Source organism: Penicillium paradoxum, assembly GCF_028828445.1.
Source record: "Penicillium paradoxum strain IBT 22861 chromosome Unknown utg000002l_segment0_segment0, whole genome shotgun sequence".
Lineage (NCBI taxonomy): Eukaryota > Fungi > Ascomycota > Eurotiomycetes > Eurotiales > Aspergillaceae > Penicillium > Penicillium paradoxum.
The window spans coordinates 1,433,419-1,450,082 of record NW_026643180.1 but is presented as its reverse complement, the minus strand read 5'-3'; the positions used below and the strand labels follow the sequence as shown (position 1 = coordinate 1,450,082).

At 50.4% G+C, this 16,664-nt stretch overlaps 6 protein-coding genes across 6 annotated transcripts; 3 read left to right on the top strand and 3 right to left on the bottom strand.

Annotated features, from left to right (window-relative positions):
• Positions 1-2,184: 2,184 nt before the first annotated feature.
• N7457_000550 (major facilitator superfamily domain-containing protein) lies at positions 2,185-3,622 on the bottom strand (the record flags this gene model as incomplete). Its single annotated transcript, XM_057171618.1, has 3 exons — positions 2,185-3,164; positions 3,217-3,399; positions 3,448-3,622. 3 exons carry the CDS (start codon positions 3,620-3,622, stop codon positions 2,185-2,187), a joined length of 1,338 nt encoding a protein of 445 aa, XP_057035521.1.
• A 674-nt stretch (positions 3,623-4,296) lies between these two features.
• Positions 4,297-5,262, bottom strand: N7457_000549 (ADP-glyceromanno-heptose 6-epimerase; the record flags this gene model as incomplete). Its single annotated transcript, XM_057171617.1, has 1 exon — positions 4,297-5,262. One exon carries the CDS (start codon positions 5,260-5,262, stop codon positions 4,297-4,299), a length of 966 nt encoding a protein of 321 aa, XP_057035520.1.
• Positions 5,263-6,355: 1,093 nt separating this feature from the next.
• N7457_000548 (uncharacterized protein) lies at positions 6,356-7,834 on the top strand (the record flags this gene model as incomplete). Its single annotated transcript, XM_057171616.1, has 1 exon — positions 6,356-7,834. The coding sequence occupies one exon, from the start codon at positions 6,356-6,358 to the stop codon at positions 7,832-7,834; it is 1,479 nt and encodes a 492-aa protein (XP_057035519.1).
• Positions 7,835-8,595: 761 nt separating this feature from the next.
• N7457_000547 (protein kinase domain-containing protein) lies at positions 8,596-10,822 on the top strand (the record flags this gene model as incomplete). Its single annotated transcript, XM_057171615.1, has 2 exons — positions 8,596-10,449; positions 10,523-10,822. 2 exons carry the CDS (start codon positions 8,596-8,598, stop codon positions 10,820-10,822), a joined length of 2,154 nt encoding a protein of 717 aa, XP_057035518.1.
• A 265-nt stretch (positions 10,823-11,087) lies between these two features.
• On the bottom strand, positions 11,088-12,590 carry gel6 (putative 1,3-beta-glucanosyltransferase; the record flags this gene model as incomplete). Its single annotated transcript, XM_057171614.1, has 4 exons — positions 11,088-12,086; positions 12,134-12,183; positions 12,236-12,397; positions 12,452-12,590. The coding sequence occupies 4 exons, from the start codon at positions 12,588-12,590 to the stop codon at positions 11,088-11,090; spliced, it is 1,350 nt and encodes a 449-aa protein (XP_057035517.1).
• A 1,936-nt stretch (positions 12,591-14,526) lies between these two features.
• On the top strand, positions 14,527-15,384 carry N7457_000545 (uncharacterized protein; the record flags this gene model as incomplete). Its single annotated transcript, XM_057171613.1, has 1 exon — positions 14,527-15,384. The coding sequence occupies one exon, from the start codon at positions 14,527-14,529 to the stop codon at positions 15,382-15,384; it is 858 nt and encodes a 285-aa protein (XP_057035516.1).
• Positions 15,385-16,664: the final 1,280 nt, after the last annotated feature.

The following is a 16,664-nucleotide window of genomic DNA, read 5'->3' as shown; positions in this document are numbered from 1 at the left end:
GCAGTTTATATTCATCGTGTCCGATGTGTGAATCTATCGGGCAGCGAGTATCTTTGCTTCGGTATGTAGAATTGTAACCCATCGAGAGAATATGATGATAGCCCAGACCAAATCTAACTGCAAGTTGGCTCGCCCCAATCCTCAATCTCGAACCGGCTCATGTGATCAAAAATACCCTTATTTACAGTGTTTCACCGGTTTATACAGCAACCAAGTCATCCTACATAAGGATTTGCGGCCATCACAGCCTCTAATACAGACACATGGAGAATTACCCAGCGAGCAGAAGCGGATATCTCTAACTATGATCTCCAACTCATCATTGTAGGGCCTTTCTCAAGTCTTTCAAGTCGTAGTACTTAATCCACCCAAGAAACTCTCTTGACAACATAGTTGAACTGAGTACGAAGATAAATCTCGATCTGCATGTAACACTCTGTAATCTCAGAACGAGATTTGAGTAGAAAAGTCCATGTAAAACGAGATACATCATCAATAAATGTCGCAAAATAGCGTTCTCCACCATAGGAAGCAATGGGAATCGGGCCCCAAATGTCGTTATGAAGCATGTCTCCAGGCTGAGTGCGAATGGCCTTTTCCCTGCCGAACGGGATGGTATGACCTTTCCCCTTGGTGCACGGTACACAAGGATGAATGACTCCCGTGCCAGGAATCAAGCGTACACCATCAGCCAAGATTCTATTTTCCTTACTTTGGTTTCACCGGCATGACAGGCGCGATGAGGGGCCAAGTCAACGGTAATGGGTTTAACGTTACGAGAAGTAGGAGCTGTAGACATAGGAACTGTGTGCTGAATCGAATTTGCATCCAGCATAGTATCAAGTCTTTCTGCGCCAACCCTTATCACTGCGCAATCACCATTAGGAGGTGGAGTGGAACGAGGCGAATTTTCGGCACTCATTCCCTCTGTCGCTGCCTATCTTTTGAATTTGTTGAATCCCGATTCTTCTGAGATATCCAATCAACATGTCGATTTTATAAATTGCCCACCAATAGGCATGTCGGAGTCTGATCCCCAATATCCCCTTCGCGATTATGAGTCTGTTGAGTAATGGATTCGAAGAACCAGGCATAGATGAGCCCGACAAAAAAAGAGCCCATAAGGCTGGAAATAGAGCCAGATACCACCAAGCACGAGCTGTTATCTGTATAGCGCAAGGAACGTAAACTCGCCATTTGAGCTCTGGAGTCTCATTGGAAGAGAAGCACGCGGTAGTGTATGTTTGAGGATGTATGAGGTGAGGGCTTCATGCCGAATGAAAACCAAAAGACATAGGCCAGGCTGGAAGAGGCTGCAGAATGCAAGGGAACAGAAAGAAGGGGAGACGATGAGCAGTCGCTGTGCGTTTCTATATGCACAGGACTACCCTGAATGGTTTTAGGCGACACGGCCTGTTATTTCAGGTCGATGGATGTGAAAGGGAGGTCGTCAGGGATAGACGCGTTTCATCATCGATGCGGATGTGGGTCGATTAGGTCGGTTTTCACAGCTAAGTGCTGCTTGGAGTCATCTCCATGGTGATTTCAGAGAGAAATTCAAAGTGATGCAACTCTGGCAGTTTTTCATGTTGGAAGAGGATGCATGTCATCGGGCGGTGCAGATATACCTCGCTCCGTTTGGGTCTCTTCAAACAGGATATGGAGGTATATTGGACTTGGAAACGGGATTGATGGACGGGATAGGAGAGACAGAGGCTGACAAAAGGTAGACGATGTTGGGAGGTGCATCTCCAAAAGGCTATGAGGGACTGTGGGGGAGTATTTAGAGACCATGTCTTTCATCGAGGTTCCAGGTGCGCAGATGGCATTACTGTGAATGAGAGGATGACATACTGAAAGTCAATTATCGTCGAAATTTGCGTGATCTCGCTGGATCGATAGTTTCGCTATATATATTTTAATGAGAAGATTGAGAACAGGCTTGTGAAAAATAAAACACACGAAAAGGGAGATGGAGAGAGAAGAGAGAGATACAAAGTATGGTGTATTGGCAACCCTTTCATATATAGACGGAGGAATGTCATATCTTCTAGCCTCCTCATTTTTATATCAAACAATTCCTCAAATTGCATAGAGGAACAAGCAGGTGTCTGAGCAAACAAATGCGAGGGACCTGCCGAAGAAGCTGGCTAATATAAGGCAATTCTTTCCCAACACCTGTATCTACCGAACCAGACTCATCCCACGCTTGCCTATATACCACGAACACACAACAACACCGCTGAAGGCCATACAACCGCCCGTGAAAGCAACAACAGACATGTACTTCGCCAGCCCATACTTCTCCAACGCGACCACCCGCGATATCAAGCCCGCACTGAGAGGCCCTGTCAAGACATTCCCAATCCCCTTTCCAAAGCACAGCAGACTAAAAACCATTGAAGTAGCCGTTGGGTCAGCAGTGACCGAGCTAGCCATCTTCGCCCACATCGAAACATACCCCGCCCCGAAAAAGCCATACAACAAGGCAAAAGCGATCAGCGGCGCGATGGAACGAGCCAGTCCCCATAAAGTGAACGAGGCAACCGCTGCTACCACGGTCGACAGCGCAATGAGAATATTCACTGAAACCCTTCTATCCGACAAAAAGCCAAAGGTGAACTGGCCGGCCACCTGCGACACGCTCATCAAAGCAAGAAGCATAGCCCCCTTCGTACTACTCAGTCCCATCGACCGAGCATACGAAGGCAGGTATAGCGAAGGGAAGAAATATCCCAGACCCTGGGCGACATTCGAGACCGAATAAACCCAGAACACAGGCGTTCGCAGAAAACTCCAGTCTGCTGCGGCGTTTGCGGTGGATGTATACCGGGAGGCTGGGAGACGTCCTTTCAGAAAAGGGATTAAAGGCCCTGTGAGTATGACAAGTGCTATTGCCACGGCTCGCAGTGTGGTTCGGTAACCGTATTTGTTCAATAGATTCTCCATGATGAATGGCATCACAGCACCTGATACCCCCGATGCGCTGCAGAGGAGTCCGTATGCCATTCCACGGCGAGCAACCCAGTACTCGTTCACCATGTTGAGGATTGGATAGTAGAAAATGAGAAAGCCGAGACCGTAAGCTACGCCCTGTGTGAGGATGAGGGTTTCAAGAGTCGAGGCGAAGGATCCGGAGATGAGTGCCAGGATGCATATTGGCCCTGGGAGATTGTGAATACAGACTTCAATAACCAGATGTGGATGGGTACGTACATCCAACCCAGATCATCTGTCGCTGGTACTTTTGGAAGCGCTTGATGAAAGGGGCCGTGAGAGGCGCTCCCAGATAGGATATTCCTGAAGCAACAGTGCCTACGACGGAGATATAGGGATTGCCGGCGAATTCGGGAAGCTCCGAGTAATAATTCTGGAAAACTCCGAATGAAAGTGGGAATCCTGGGATATGTCATTATTTGCTGGTATCTGAATCGACGTGGTGCGCACCCCATAACAAAGATTCGAACACAAATGCTGTTCCCAGCAGCTTCCAAGCGGCAGGGCCATGATCGATTGGCTCGAGTTGTTGGTTAACAAATTCCACAGTATCTGGGGGCTCCTCCAGTTCGAGTTGGTGTGAGGGTCTTGGGAGAGAAGACCTGCTCTCCGTCAACGTTGTCATGACGGACGCTGTGAGAGATGCGATGTGAAATGAAAAGCGAATTCAGAGTCAACTGTTTACCCCACAGACCTCATTCTAATAACCGTTGATGCCCCGCGCTGTCTCGCTGATTGGCCGAAGAATTGCCGAGGTACAAGCGCAGAAGATGAAGAACACCGAAGGCATATCCTGGGATGTTGCCGATATGACATGTTCTCACATATATAGACAGGATTCTGCTACTTCAGAATGACATAGCCATCACTCTGATTCCCAAGCGAGAATCAATTTTTGAAGGCAATTGTCCGAAGAACTCAATCGGGACTGTGCATTTAGTTGAAGATTGCTTTGCCACTGAATGAGATTGGGCTACCTAGGCTGTCACTATTTTAATATGGAAACTCCTGGAGAGATAGGTTATGCTCAACCTAGGCACGAAGACATTGTCGAGAACATAAGGGTTGGCCATTTAAATCTGATTTGTTTCCTCCCTCTTTTCTCTGTGCTCTCTTTTTTGAATTTCTTTGCTCGTTTCTTTTGTTTTGCACTTCTTTTCCATCGTAGATGTGAATGATCTTCATTCATAAATGAAGCTTCGAGGGGGGACTTCCATGACAACGGAGAAGCTTGACCGCATTGACTGAGGTCCCGGGGTATCAGACGAGACGCAATGAACACAGTTGACGGAAATACAATTAGTGGTCCACACCCTTGTGCTCCTCAAGCCACTCCAAGTAATCCCTAATGCCCTCGTGGATATCTCGGAAACGCAGACCAGATCCAGCTCGACGAAGTTTGGAGATATCAGCGCAGGTGTAACTTTGGTAGCGGCCTTTCAGTTCAGCGGGGAAAGGAACGAACTTGATGTAACCCTCGGGGTTTCCGAAATGGCTTGCAACCTCTGTGGCAACGTCAAGGAAACTGCTGGCAGCCCCAGTGCCGACATTGTAAATACCACTGATCTCGGGGTGATCAAGGAACCAGCAGTTGAGACGAGCAACATCCTGGACGTGAACGAAGTCACGCATCTGCTTTCCAGCCTCAACTCCAGCGTATTCGCCAAACAACTCAATGGCTTTGAAGGCTTTGCGCTTTTCGTAGAATTGGTAGACAGCGCTGGGGCGTGCATCGTTGTATTGCTCACCGGGTCCGTAGACGTTGAAGAGGCGCAGTCCTGCAACCTGAGGTGAGCGAGCGTCGATGTTCTTCACGACGTACTGATCAAAAAGCATCTTCGAGTAGCCAAAGAGATTCACGGGGGCCTCGTGGGAGTCTCCCTCGGTGAAGACTTTACCAGTCCCATAAACGGCTGCAGAGGAACCATAGATAAAGCGAACGCTCTGTTCCTTGCACCAGTTGAAGAGCTCCTTGGAGTAGGTGAAGTTGGCGTCGATCATCTTCTTGCCGTTTGTCTCGGTCGTCGAGGTGATGGCACCATAGTGGAAGATAGCGCGGGGACGGTGATGGAAGGACTTAGAACGGATGGCCTCACGGAACGTGGTGGCGTCAATATAATCAGCAACCTTACAGTCGACCAGGTTGCGGAACTTTGATCCATCGGTCATGTCGTCCACCACCACGACATTAGTGAAACCCCTGTTGTTGAGTTCCTTAACAATGTTTGAGCCAACAAAACCGGCGCCACCGGTGACAATGATCATGTTGGAAGAGTAATGAAGGCGGTGGGATGTTCGAAATCAGAAATGGTGATGCAAATCGAAGGGGGGATAGGCGGACTTCGGAGAGATGGGAGAAGCAGCTTCCAAGTTTGGACGGTGGAGGAGGTCACTTGGAAAGAGCGCTTATATCGGATTCGGACCATTGTTGCGCCAAACACAATCCATCTTGAAAGGCGATTGGGGACGAATAACAAAAGATGAATATAGGTATGCAATGTTCTATTGTTCGCCCTGATACTAAATCCACTGAGAATGACCGTTACCTAACCGCCATCTATGCACATATATTTGACACCCAAATGCTAGGATTCACCATCTTTAGATTTATTATTCAACCAGTGCTGTTGCAGTCTTCCCTATCTTCTGTTACTCATCGGTCCATGCCCCTATCTACGTTCACGTCCTCGTCCCCTTCCACTGCTAGTCTAGTAAGGCTTAGCTAGGAGTCGCAGGGGCCAATGGGGCTTGGTATCTCCCTACATGATAATATCAGGATCATTTTGCGACGCCATATTGACGGAAATGATGCTGGAATACCTAGGTATGTTGACCACAATACCTTTTTGGTCGCCGAGAGGGAGAGGAGGGAGCGGTGTCATTTTGCGCGGGCTGTTACATACGTTCAGAAATTCGGAGCTCGAGTTCAAAACATGGGAGATGAAGGTGAATAGAGAGGCGGACAGAGGATAATCTCAGAGTTCGAAGTATTAAACTTCAAAGGGTTCTCATTGTTAATTCAAAAGAATCCACTGGATATCTCATCATGTTAGGGTCATTTAGGGTTGGGGGGCTTAGGGAGTTCAAACATTAAGACATCTTTAGGGATTCTAGTATATAGATCAGTCCGACGACATAATCGAAGAAGCAGACACGTCAAACACGTTGATAATGCGTGACATGGTAATGTAAACAAACGAAATTCAGAGAGATTCCTTCCTTTCTCCCTTCTCTGCACGCCTATGAACTTTCTCTCAACATCGTTTCTTGTTTGTTGTGCCAAATCAGCACTTGATCGAGCCTCGGATTCCATATCTCAACAAGGCCATATCAATCGCACGAACCGCACTTGAGCATCATGGAAGTTGACCGGATAGCCTCGGCCCTAATCATTGGGGATGTTACCCTGGAACAATACATTCACGGGACTGTTTCTCGTCTCGCTGAGGCATCCACTCCAGTTGTCGAACAGAAACTCGCCGAACTCTTCCCTGGCGGCGCAGCTAGTATTGCCAGAGGTCTCGCAGCACTCCGTATGCGTGTTTTTCTCGTTGGGATGATTGGCTCAGACCAAGCAGGGACGTTCACATGGAATCAGATGAACCAGTGCGGTATTGATATCAGTGGACTCTTGGTAGTTCCGGGTCGACGCACGGCCATGAGGACTGATTTCATTGGTAACGGTCAACGACTCCTAACGCTCAATGCGGAAGCCCCACCTCCACTATCAACGATGATTGAAAACGAATTGATACAACTGGCTCGACAATCCTTGCATGCCGTTGACAGCATCGTGCTGGCTGATTATGGAATGGGCACGTTCAATTCGACCCTGGCGGAAAGGATCATCTCGTTGGCAAAACAAGACAACAAGCGCGTCATTGTCACTACTAAGGACAGTAGGAGTCTCGCCCGGTTTTCTGACGCTACATTGCTTGCATCCGATATGCAGATGTTGGCCGCAGCTGAATTGAACCTCCCTCCCTCCCCCCTCACGACCGGGATTGAAGCAAGAATGGATGCCGTGGCGCGCATTTTGCTGGGGAGAAACAAACTGGATGCACTTGTGGTCATGCACAAATCCCTGGGACAGAGTCTTTATGTAACAAACAACAAGATCATCATCCCAAAGACAGGCCATGTCCTCAAGGATATCCGTGGAGCCAGCGATAGCTTCACGGCAGGGTTGATCTGGGGGCTTTCTACAGGACAGTCCATCTTGCAAGCGGTCCACACAGGAAGTTTGGCTCGCGGGATTGCCGCCTCCCAACTCGGGGTTCCGGCGATAAGTCTGGATGAACTGATGGCTGGCTGGGAACAAGTGAAAGAATGGCAAGATAAAGCCAAAACGGGTACTTTGGGCAAGATTCTCAACACAGTCCAACTCACGGAAAAGATTCGGTTCGCAAAGACGACAAATCTAAAAATCGTGTTCACCAGTGGGTGTTTTGATATTCTTCACATGGGCCACATCGACCTTCTTCAGAAAGCCAAGTCATTTGGTCATCGGCTTGTAGTTGGGATCAGGTCCGATGCCTCGATTCAACGACTAAAAGGGGCCAGCCGGCCTATCGTTCAGGAGACCAGGCGCGCACAGTTGTTATCCGCACTTGCCTGTGTTGATTACGTGGTCATATTCAACGAAGATGATGCTCTCCATCTTGTCCAGGCGATCCATCCCGATGTTCTGGTTTTATCGGCGGCCGACCAAGAGGCTGAGATTGCAGAGCAGAGACTAGTGGAGGCTCAGGGCGGTCGGGTCGAAGTTATCCCGATGACTGAAGGGCTGTCTACAACGGCGCTGGTCAACTCCATTATCGAGCGCCACCGGAGTTAATGGGTTCCAGGGACGATCTCTGGATTTCCGTGAAGAATAACAGAGCACCAGGCCATTATGGAAGGTTCTTTGTCTTTGTTAATGTACAGAGTAGCGAACTCGGGAACATCACATGCGTCCTGGATGAAGCACTGGACGGGTTCCGGGATCAGCCAGGGCCTTGCCCGAAGAGAATACAATTATTGAAACTCCTTGCGATCTTGCCGCATTTGCCCATGAATCTAAGTCGCTCAATGCATATGACAGTGGCCATTGTCGAGAAATGATCCGTTATCTGTTCGTCCAAAGCCCGTAGATAAGCCCGAAGCCCTAGATTGGCCCGAGACAACGCTGATTGGAACTGCCCAGGGTGACAGTAGCCGATGCATCATCCCATCCACTTGCAGGGTTGATCTTCTGTACGGAGTACTTTGTGGAGTGCTTGCATATATGTGTATTCAGGTACCCTGAGTGGATAGTCTCCGAGTATCTGACATAGTGTCCTCTCAAGTCAAAGGTTGGAACTCTAACCTGACACTTCTATATGAATCCCCGGGCTATTGACCAGATATTGCTCGTCCCCTTACGGATTTCAAGATAAGCGTTCTTTTCACCAGTAAACATTCATCGTTCGCTGCAACTCTCTTTCTACCGAGGCGTTGGGGTGGGGGCTTTGACAGCCGCATTGTCCGGGGTGATATCTATGATTCTATACGTTATATTAGAAGCCATATCTCACAAACATGTACTATCCCTCAATACTCTCTACAGTTCATACCAGCATGTCTCATTCCCATGAGCATACCTCCCTATGGTGGCCTGAAGAGCGCATAAAGTCCACCCTCAATGCAAGTTATATCATCAGTCGTCTACGACCAGAGAATGTCCCGCGCCTTTTCGAATTGCCCGACTGGGGCGAAGGCCTAACCAGTGGAACATATATGGAATGGATCCTGACCAAAGCCGGCCGCGTCTTTCTCATTCTCGACTCTATCGGGATCCCCGATCGGATTTTCGCGTTAGTCGATGAATCGTGCGACGATGACGATCTACCCATCGCCGAGCACAGTATTGATCTCCTATACCTCTCTCCCGATGGTGAGGACATTGACCTCGATACCCGGTTCTTCCATGCACAATGGCGGTTTCTAGTCCGTGGCATTGCCGAGGGAGAACATGTCGTCTATACCGAGAACGAGGGCGTCCCCGTTGAGGCTGTGCGCACCCATACCAGCAGCGAATTCCACGGTCGTGATGACACCGTCGACAAGGTGATCCTCGCCGGCTCGGTCTGCAAGGTCTACATGCGAACCCAAGTGCAGGTCGGCGGCGCACCGCATTTCTTCTCGGCTGGCGAGGTCCTCGCTGAAATCCGCGATCTGAAAAAGCTGTCACACGAACATGTTATCTCCGTATACGCCTCATATCTCAAAGAAGATAGCGTATCGGTGCTATTCACCGGCACAACAGCAGACCGAAACCTGCACAGCTTCCTAACAGACCAGCCAATGTCCTTCAAACGACTCGCCAAAGAACACCGCCTTCAGATCTTGATCACCTGGCCACACTGTCTCGCATCTGCAGTCTCCTGGCTACACGCTCGTGGTCACTCCCACGGCGCAATCCGTCCGTCCAATATCTTGATCGACGCAAACTTCCACATACGTCTCGGCCAATTCCAAGCCCTCGACTCGCTCCTGACTCCACCCCACGTCAACGATCTCGAGGCATACAATTACTCAGCGCCAGAGCGCTGGACTCGTACCCCAGCAGCATCAGCTCAAAGGCCCCAACACCCAGTGCAAACACTACTCCCCTCAGGCGGACGTACAAAGCGCAAACAAAGACCAGCCCGTATAGCCCTGGCCCCATTGAACGAAAGCCCACTTCCATCTCCAGACCATCCAAGGCCCGATTCCGCAACTTCAAAGGGCACAGTAATACGAATCGGGCTACCAGGCTCACCATCCCGGTTTTCACTCGCATTCTCATCCTCCTCCTCATCAGGCGCATCCTCCGCCTCTTCCATCTACGCAACAAACCCAACCATCCATCCAAAGCAACACATCTCCAATCTCTGGCCCCGAAGCGCCAAACGAACCATCCCACCCCCATCAATAATCTCAACATCCACAACCTCCTCTTCCGCAACCTCAAATACCTCCAACACTTCAAGCTCAACATCCTCCAACCCAGCAACGTCCCCTTCGTCCCTCTTTCCACCATCCCCACACCACTTCATATCCACCCAATCCCTAACCCCAAGCACCAGCCCTCCAGACAGCGCAAACACAACCCAACCCCCAAATTCCCCCGCTGACGTCTTCTCCCTCGCAGCAATAACCCTCGACATCCTCACAACCCTCCACAAAAGAACCCTCACATCCTTCAGCGCCCACCGCGCGGCCCGTAACCGCTCCGCCGGCCGCGGCGGCGGGATAGCAGATGCGTCCTTCCATCTCGCGCGGAATGCCGTGCAGGTGCAATCGTGGATTGCGCTGCTGGAGGGCGATGCGATGAAGCGGTGTCGGCGGGATCGTCGGTCTGATCGGGTGTTCTGGGTTGTGCCGCGGATGTTGATTGTTGTGCGGGCGATGCTGGATGGCGAGGGGCAGAGGAGGCCGGTTGCTAGGAAGGTCAGGAGGTTTTTTGAGGAGGCTTTTTCGAGAGGGGAATTTGGGGGAGGGGTTTTTGCATTGTCCGAGGAAGGATGGGGGAATGGAGGAGAAAAAGGACAAGGAGAAGAAGGTGGGAGTTGGGGAGGGTGTTAGACAGAGAGCTGTGTCTGTTATCTCGTTGGAGTCTGCTTCGGAGTTTGATTTTGGATTTTCGGATGGCGCGAGTGGGAGTGAGAGTATTGTTGAGGATGATGATTATGATAATGGCCATGAAGGAAAGCAGAAAAAAGGTAAGGGGGCTTGGGAGGTTGAACAGGTTCCACCTGAGCTATATCTCCCAGGGTTGGATATGAACATTACAGGGATAGAAGGATTGACGTTTAATCATTAGATGGGTTGGAGATGTACGATAATTTCTTGATGGTCAATTGACCGCAGTCTTCAATTCAGTAACTAATAATTCATTTCTTGTGTACACTTCGTTCTTCGTGAAAGACAGACCTGAGATAACATAATCTGTATGCAGACACAGCACGCCGACTCCGACATATGATGCAGTGATTCAGTCGAACTCGTCTATCCCAAATCTGTATGCATATCAATACATGAACTCGAGCCGTCGCCGCCGAGGGTCAGGCGAGGAGAAAATCATCAAATCACAGCCAGGCTGCAACCACGCCCAACAAACCAGACAGCACCAACGATCCAGCGAGCAGGCGCTCGGTGGCTGGCGAGCCGACGGCTACAGCGTGGGCAGCGCCCTCCTTTGTTGCCGATGCAGAGGGAGATCCGGTTGAAGTAGCTTTGCTTTCCTTGCCTGTAGTCGTCGATGTGGAATCGGAGTTTTTCTTATAAGTTTGTCCCAAGGTAGGAAGCGGCGAGCTTGGGTCGATCGCCCAGCCGCCAGAGGTGGAAGCAGGGCACTCAATAGCCGCAATGTTGGATACGCTCTTGCGGTAGGCAGAAAGGGCAACACCTGTGGGGTGCAAAGTAGCCCACTGGGACTTGAGGTTGTTGAAATCAGGCGATACGGGTGTTGGGGTACCCTTTCGCGTGAAGCCGTCTTCAATGGTGCTTGCGGTCGCAGTCGAGGCTGCGACCGAAGGCCCATAGCTAATCAGACCGTAATCATTGGTCTCCTCAATCCACTCATAGATAATAGATCCAGACCAAGTGTCGGACATGTGCTCAGAAAAGATAGCAGCCTGATCCTCGAAAGTGCGGGGTGCGGGAGTGTTGCAGCCAGTCTCAGAAAAGAAGATCGGGATCGGATAATCCGTGGCGTTCTTTTGCAGGATGTTGTATCCAGATTGCTCATAGCCGGATGAACCGCACCACTCATAGGCGTTCAGGGAATAGAAGTCCAAGCGCTCGGAGGCCTTCTTGGAACAGGCCATGTAATTCTGCAACATGGGTCTCAGATCTGCAATGTCTGCTGCGGAGTAACCAACGGGAATCTCGCGATAGCCCTTCTTGTCCCGGTACTCCTTAATGTCGCGAGCAGCGGCAAGGACGTAAGGAGCAGCGGCCGAGCCATCAGCCGTGGTAAGGACCTCGTTTCCGACCAAGACACCGGCGGTATTGTCAAACTTTTGGAACTCATCGAGCACTTCCTTGAAGCGATCAAACTGGGTCTCGTTCCAGTGAGGCTCGGTCTGTGATCGTCAGTAGCTGATCCACATGCAGATCGAAGTGGACCTACCTGTTCAATCTGAGTGTTGAAAGTGTCCAGATCGACGAACAAGTAAATTCCTGGACCTCAGATTAGTATACATCATTACCCCTCCCAGCTAAGAGACCCTACCTGCATCGGCCAGTGCGGACATACAGCCCTTGTGGTCTGCATGGGCATCCACGTGGTACACACGGATCGCATTGGTGCCCAGCTCCGACATCCGGGCGATATCACGCTTACATTGGGCAGTATCAACAAGTGGGTCACTTGGGGTAAGTTGATAAGCAATTCCTGTCGGAGTCAGACACTGCCAAGGCTGTCAAGGTAAGGCTGTCGTGAGAGTACCTTTGATATAGAATTGTGTTCCATTCTCGTAGAAGAACTTGGACCCCACAGCTGAAATGGACGGGACGGCACCCACTGCTGTGGCTTGCAAGCCAGCGAGCAGCAATGGCACTGCCGAAAGTGCCAGGGAAGATAACATGGTTAATTCTGTGGCAGTAACGGTTACAAAATAGAGGATCGCAGATCGGTCAAATCGCAATTGAAGAGAAGGAAACTTGAGGAGTTCTAGGTATGTGGGAGACCCTCTTGCCCCAATGAATTAGGGCAGGTGCAAAGGCCAGGCAATTCCCACTTTACGAATAACAAACGACAAAGGGGGCACTGGAAAGAGAATTTGAAACTCAAAGGACGGTCCAACTTCCTTGATTTGGGACTGTAGCAACCAAATTATCTGCAGGGTATCCTTCCAACTAGCGTGCTTCATTCCTGGGCTCCTATTTCGCGCAACATGCCAGGGATAGTCATATTTGAGTTAGTTTAGTAAGTGCCACGGATCTATTGAGATAATCCCAATTGGTAAGAGTCAGGAGGTGAGACCGTTGTATTCCTACATCTGTACGGAGTACGGAGTAGCAGGTTTCAATATCGACTGTTTGTACTCCGTACTCCAGGAGGATGTAGGGAGTCCGGGTAAACGCACAGCCGCTGGGGTTGAGCCCTAACTCCCCTTTTCGATCGCAAATACGTCCTGCATATCACCTGCAGATATCACCCACATGGAGCACTCTGTACGGAGTACATCTAGACTACCTAGATCGCCCTGTACATCGGTATATGGACAACTTAGGGAGAAGATGTGCGGTCCGATGGCACATACTCAAAACCTTGGGCTTCTAGTATCGGCGATTGCAAAGCTAACGAATCCCACAATTTCCGAGACCCCTAATTACCGGCCCCAACACATTCCCCCCCTACACATACTCCCGACTAAAAATACTCTATATTGTTTTGAGGCTTGTGACATGTTTATAATATACAACTTTAAGATAACTTGCCTGCTCAGTACTCCGTACTCCGTATCACCGTGTGAGCATGATGTTGGACAGAAAAAAGCAATCCCCTCATCTCAAACCCTGTCAATCACTGCTGTTCTAGACTTAAGACACAACCCCCTAATATCCACTCTCAATGGACGGGGAAAGATAGTCGGACCTTGAAAACCTGGCACACGGCCAGCGCTGGATCGATCGGCATGTAATCTGATGTGTTTTTTTTTTCTTCGAGCCGAGATAGTCTTTCTTTATTCCTATCATCTTCGTTGTTCACCAGACACGTTGGGCACCGAGATATCGGGTGTCTGAAAGGAGAACAGGCCCCCTATTCTATATCAATAAACAATATCAACGCTAGCTATGCAGCCCGACTACTTTTAAATTCGCCCACGAGACAGCCACATTACCCCACTGGGCGGTTTTGGGCGGTCGCTACGCAGGGCTAGAACGAGGCCCTTGCGAGACAGGAAATTGGCTATTATTGCCATTGCTTCTCTTTGTGGTAGAAAGAAAACAGTGTAGGATTGTAGTAAAATGGTGTAATATGCTACATCGATTACCTAGGTTAATTCGCCTCTCGCAGAAGATAGATCCTATACTCCGGTTTCCATACGGAGTAAACATTCTGACATGGGAGATGCAACAGTCCAGACTTCCTATCCAATCTCCACACCTCCACCCCATTCCGACAAGCCCGCCAATGATCGTCAACATACGCAGAGTGTTCGTCAGCTAGTGGATCCCCTCCATTAGGATCGTCTGGGCGATACCCTGGCCCTCCCAAAACGAGAGCTCTGTGGCCCATGACGTTTGCTCAAAGGGGGGACTACGACGTATAATATCCAGCCCGCATCCGGCGATAGTCGAGGACTTCATTCAGTGGACCCTTTACTCTCATACTTTATCTGGATTTAACTCTGCTCTGCCCTATATCACTCTACAAGATTTTTTTCGATGATTCTCGACATGGTTCTATAAGCCCCCTATACCACTGTCGATCGTTTCAATCCTGCGGAAGAGAGAAAAAAAACAAGACCGGACACTGCTAGGAAAATATAATCATATCTCGACACATCTCACAGAATGGCCTCTCCTTTCCACATCTCCCGACACGAACAAATCGAGCTGGAGCGCAATGAAGCTTTCCGTGTGATGCGCGAACAACTCCGCCGCCAGGAATGCGGTAGAGAGCGACCCAGTTTCTGTGCCGGCCATCGACACTCCTGCACCTCCTCCGAGCAAGAGACCTTCCGCCTCCATCGCGATATCATCCATACCCTTCTCGTGCCTCTCTTCCTAATTAATCACCAAGCCGAGCGCGTCGCAGCCCGGACTCTCCCGAGCCAGAAAGGTGCGGAGCCCGAACGCGCTTTCCGCGGCGAAGCCCGCAGCGCCTTCTCGTGGCTCAACTGCATCCTCACCGAAGAACACGATTGGTATCTTACGGCCCGTTGCCCAGCATGTATCGTTCAGCACGTGCTGCATTCAGAGCCGACAATCCGCTTTGTAACCGTTGCCTCTCAACTCGCAGGCCCACGCTCCGGCTTCCAGTGCTGGCTGAACGCGCTCGAGACAGCCGTCTGTGAAGACCCCTTCTGGGGCGATGCGTTCTGGCCGGATATCGAGGAGCGCGCGTCTCGTCTCACCGATGGTGTGCAGCAACTTGTTCGCCAGTGCTACGAGCTCAGCGCGACGCTCGACAATCCGGGACGGGTGAATTCGTCTCACACGATGGCCTCCGTTTCTGTCTATGCCAATCGTTCCGTCACCTGCACGATCCCCCTGAAGCCATCTAGCTTCGCGCGGAAACAGGTGCGGCTGACTCGTGAGGAGCAAAAATACCGTTCCTCGCTAGTATGGAATTGCTCGCAGGAGATCAGACAGCCACTGGCTGGTTGCACCACTGCGACTAAGTCGCGCCGCCGGTCGCTGACTTCGTGAAGGGGCATAATTGGATTATGGTGCCGACCCTCGGTATCATATACATTTTTTTCCCCTTCCTCACCCGAGCTTTCATTCCGTGTCAACCGAGCCTGGATGGACCTGGCCCTTTCATCAATATACTGAGTGATCCACTCGGGGGTTCCAACAATGGTCCATAGACCTTGAATTACCATAATACCCGGGATTCACCGATGCCGATTCCCGGGTTTCTATGACACTGACATCTGGGCTCCACGCCCTTGCCAGGCCTCCACGCGACCGAGACCAGATTTGGGATCTGCAAGGGTCTCCGCGGATTCCGACTCCGATGCCATAATGCAACCCAGACCCAGGACCATGGATGATCTGAGCATATGCAATAAGGTGTCCCACTCCCTCGGCCTGCGTCGGTCCATAGGCCTGCGTCGGTCCATAAGGCCGACGGAAATGATGTGATTGGCGATCACGTTTGGATATCAATGAATCAGCATATAATTTAATTTTCATCTCCCGTACACGTGTGGCTCACCGTATTCTTTTTCTGTACGGAGCACAAAGTACCTACTCCGTCATCCAGATAGCTCAACACATCAGCTGACGTGTACCTGTAATATCCCATTTGATGGTTCCAGGGCTTATATAGATTAAGCGACATTGATCCACGTACTCCGTAGGCATCTCCACGTCCCACACATGTCATGTCACTTGAGAATTGGCATCCCTGACCACGATTTAATCAAATCCCGTGGCAAAGACACTTTATGTGAGACCCGGTGGAGGGATCCGGAGAGGGAAACAGGGAAGTGAACCAGATCTGAGTGCACGGTGGAAATTAAAACGGTCCCAACGTCCAGATCGGACAGGATCTGAATCTGGGAAATATGGGGTTGCCTGTCAGATGGCAGGATTCCAGGGTCTCTAGAATGCGAACTTCTGCGAACAGGCATTTTGCATTAGACGATCATTCGCGTTGGACTTCTAGAAGTGCGTTGGACTCGAGAGGGTGCCGATGCCCAACCCCTCAGTGGCGATTGCCCGGAAACGGACGAGTACTCGGTACCTCGCCCAGACCCATGATCCACGCACGTTCTATGGTACTGGCGACTTGTGAAACGGGAGGCTTGGACAGACCGCATCAGGCCAGCTGCCTTTGAAGAGCCAAAATGGGCCAAACTGGGCCAAACTGGGCCTGAATGGCGGGTTACGATAGGTAGTCCACCGGCCTAGATGCTCGAGTCTGGTTCGGGTAATGAGGCCCTTTCATTTCGAGATACTTTGTTGGAATACTGCTGGGTTAC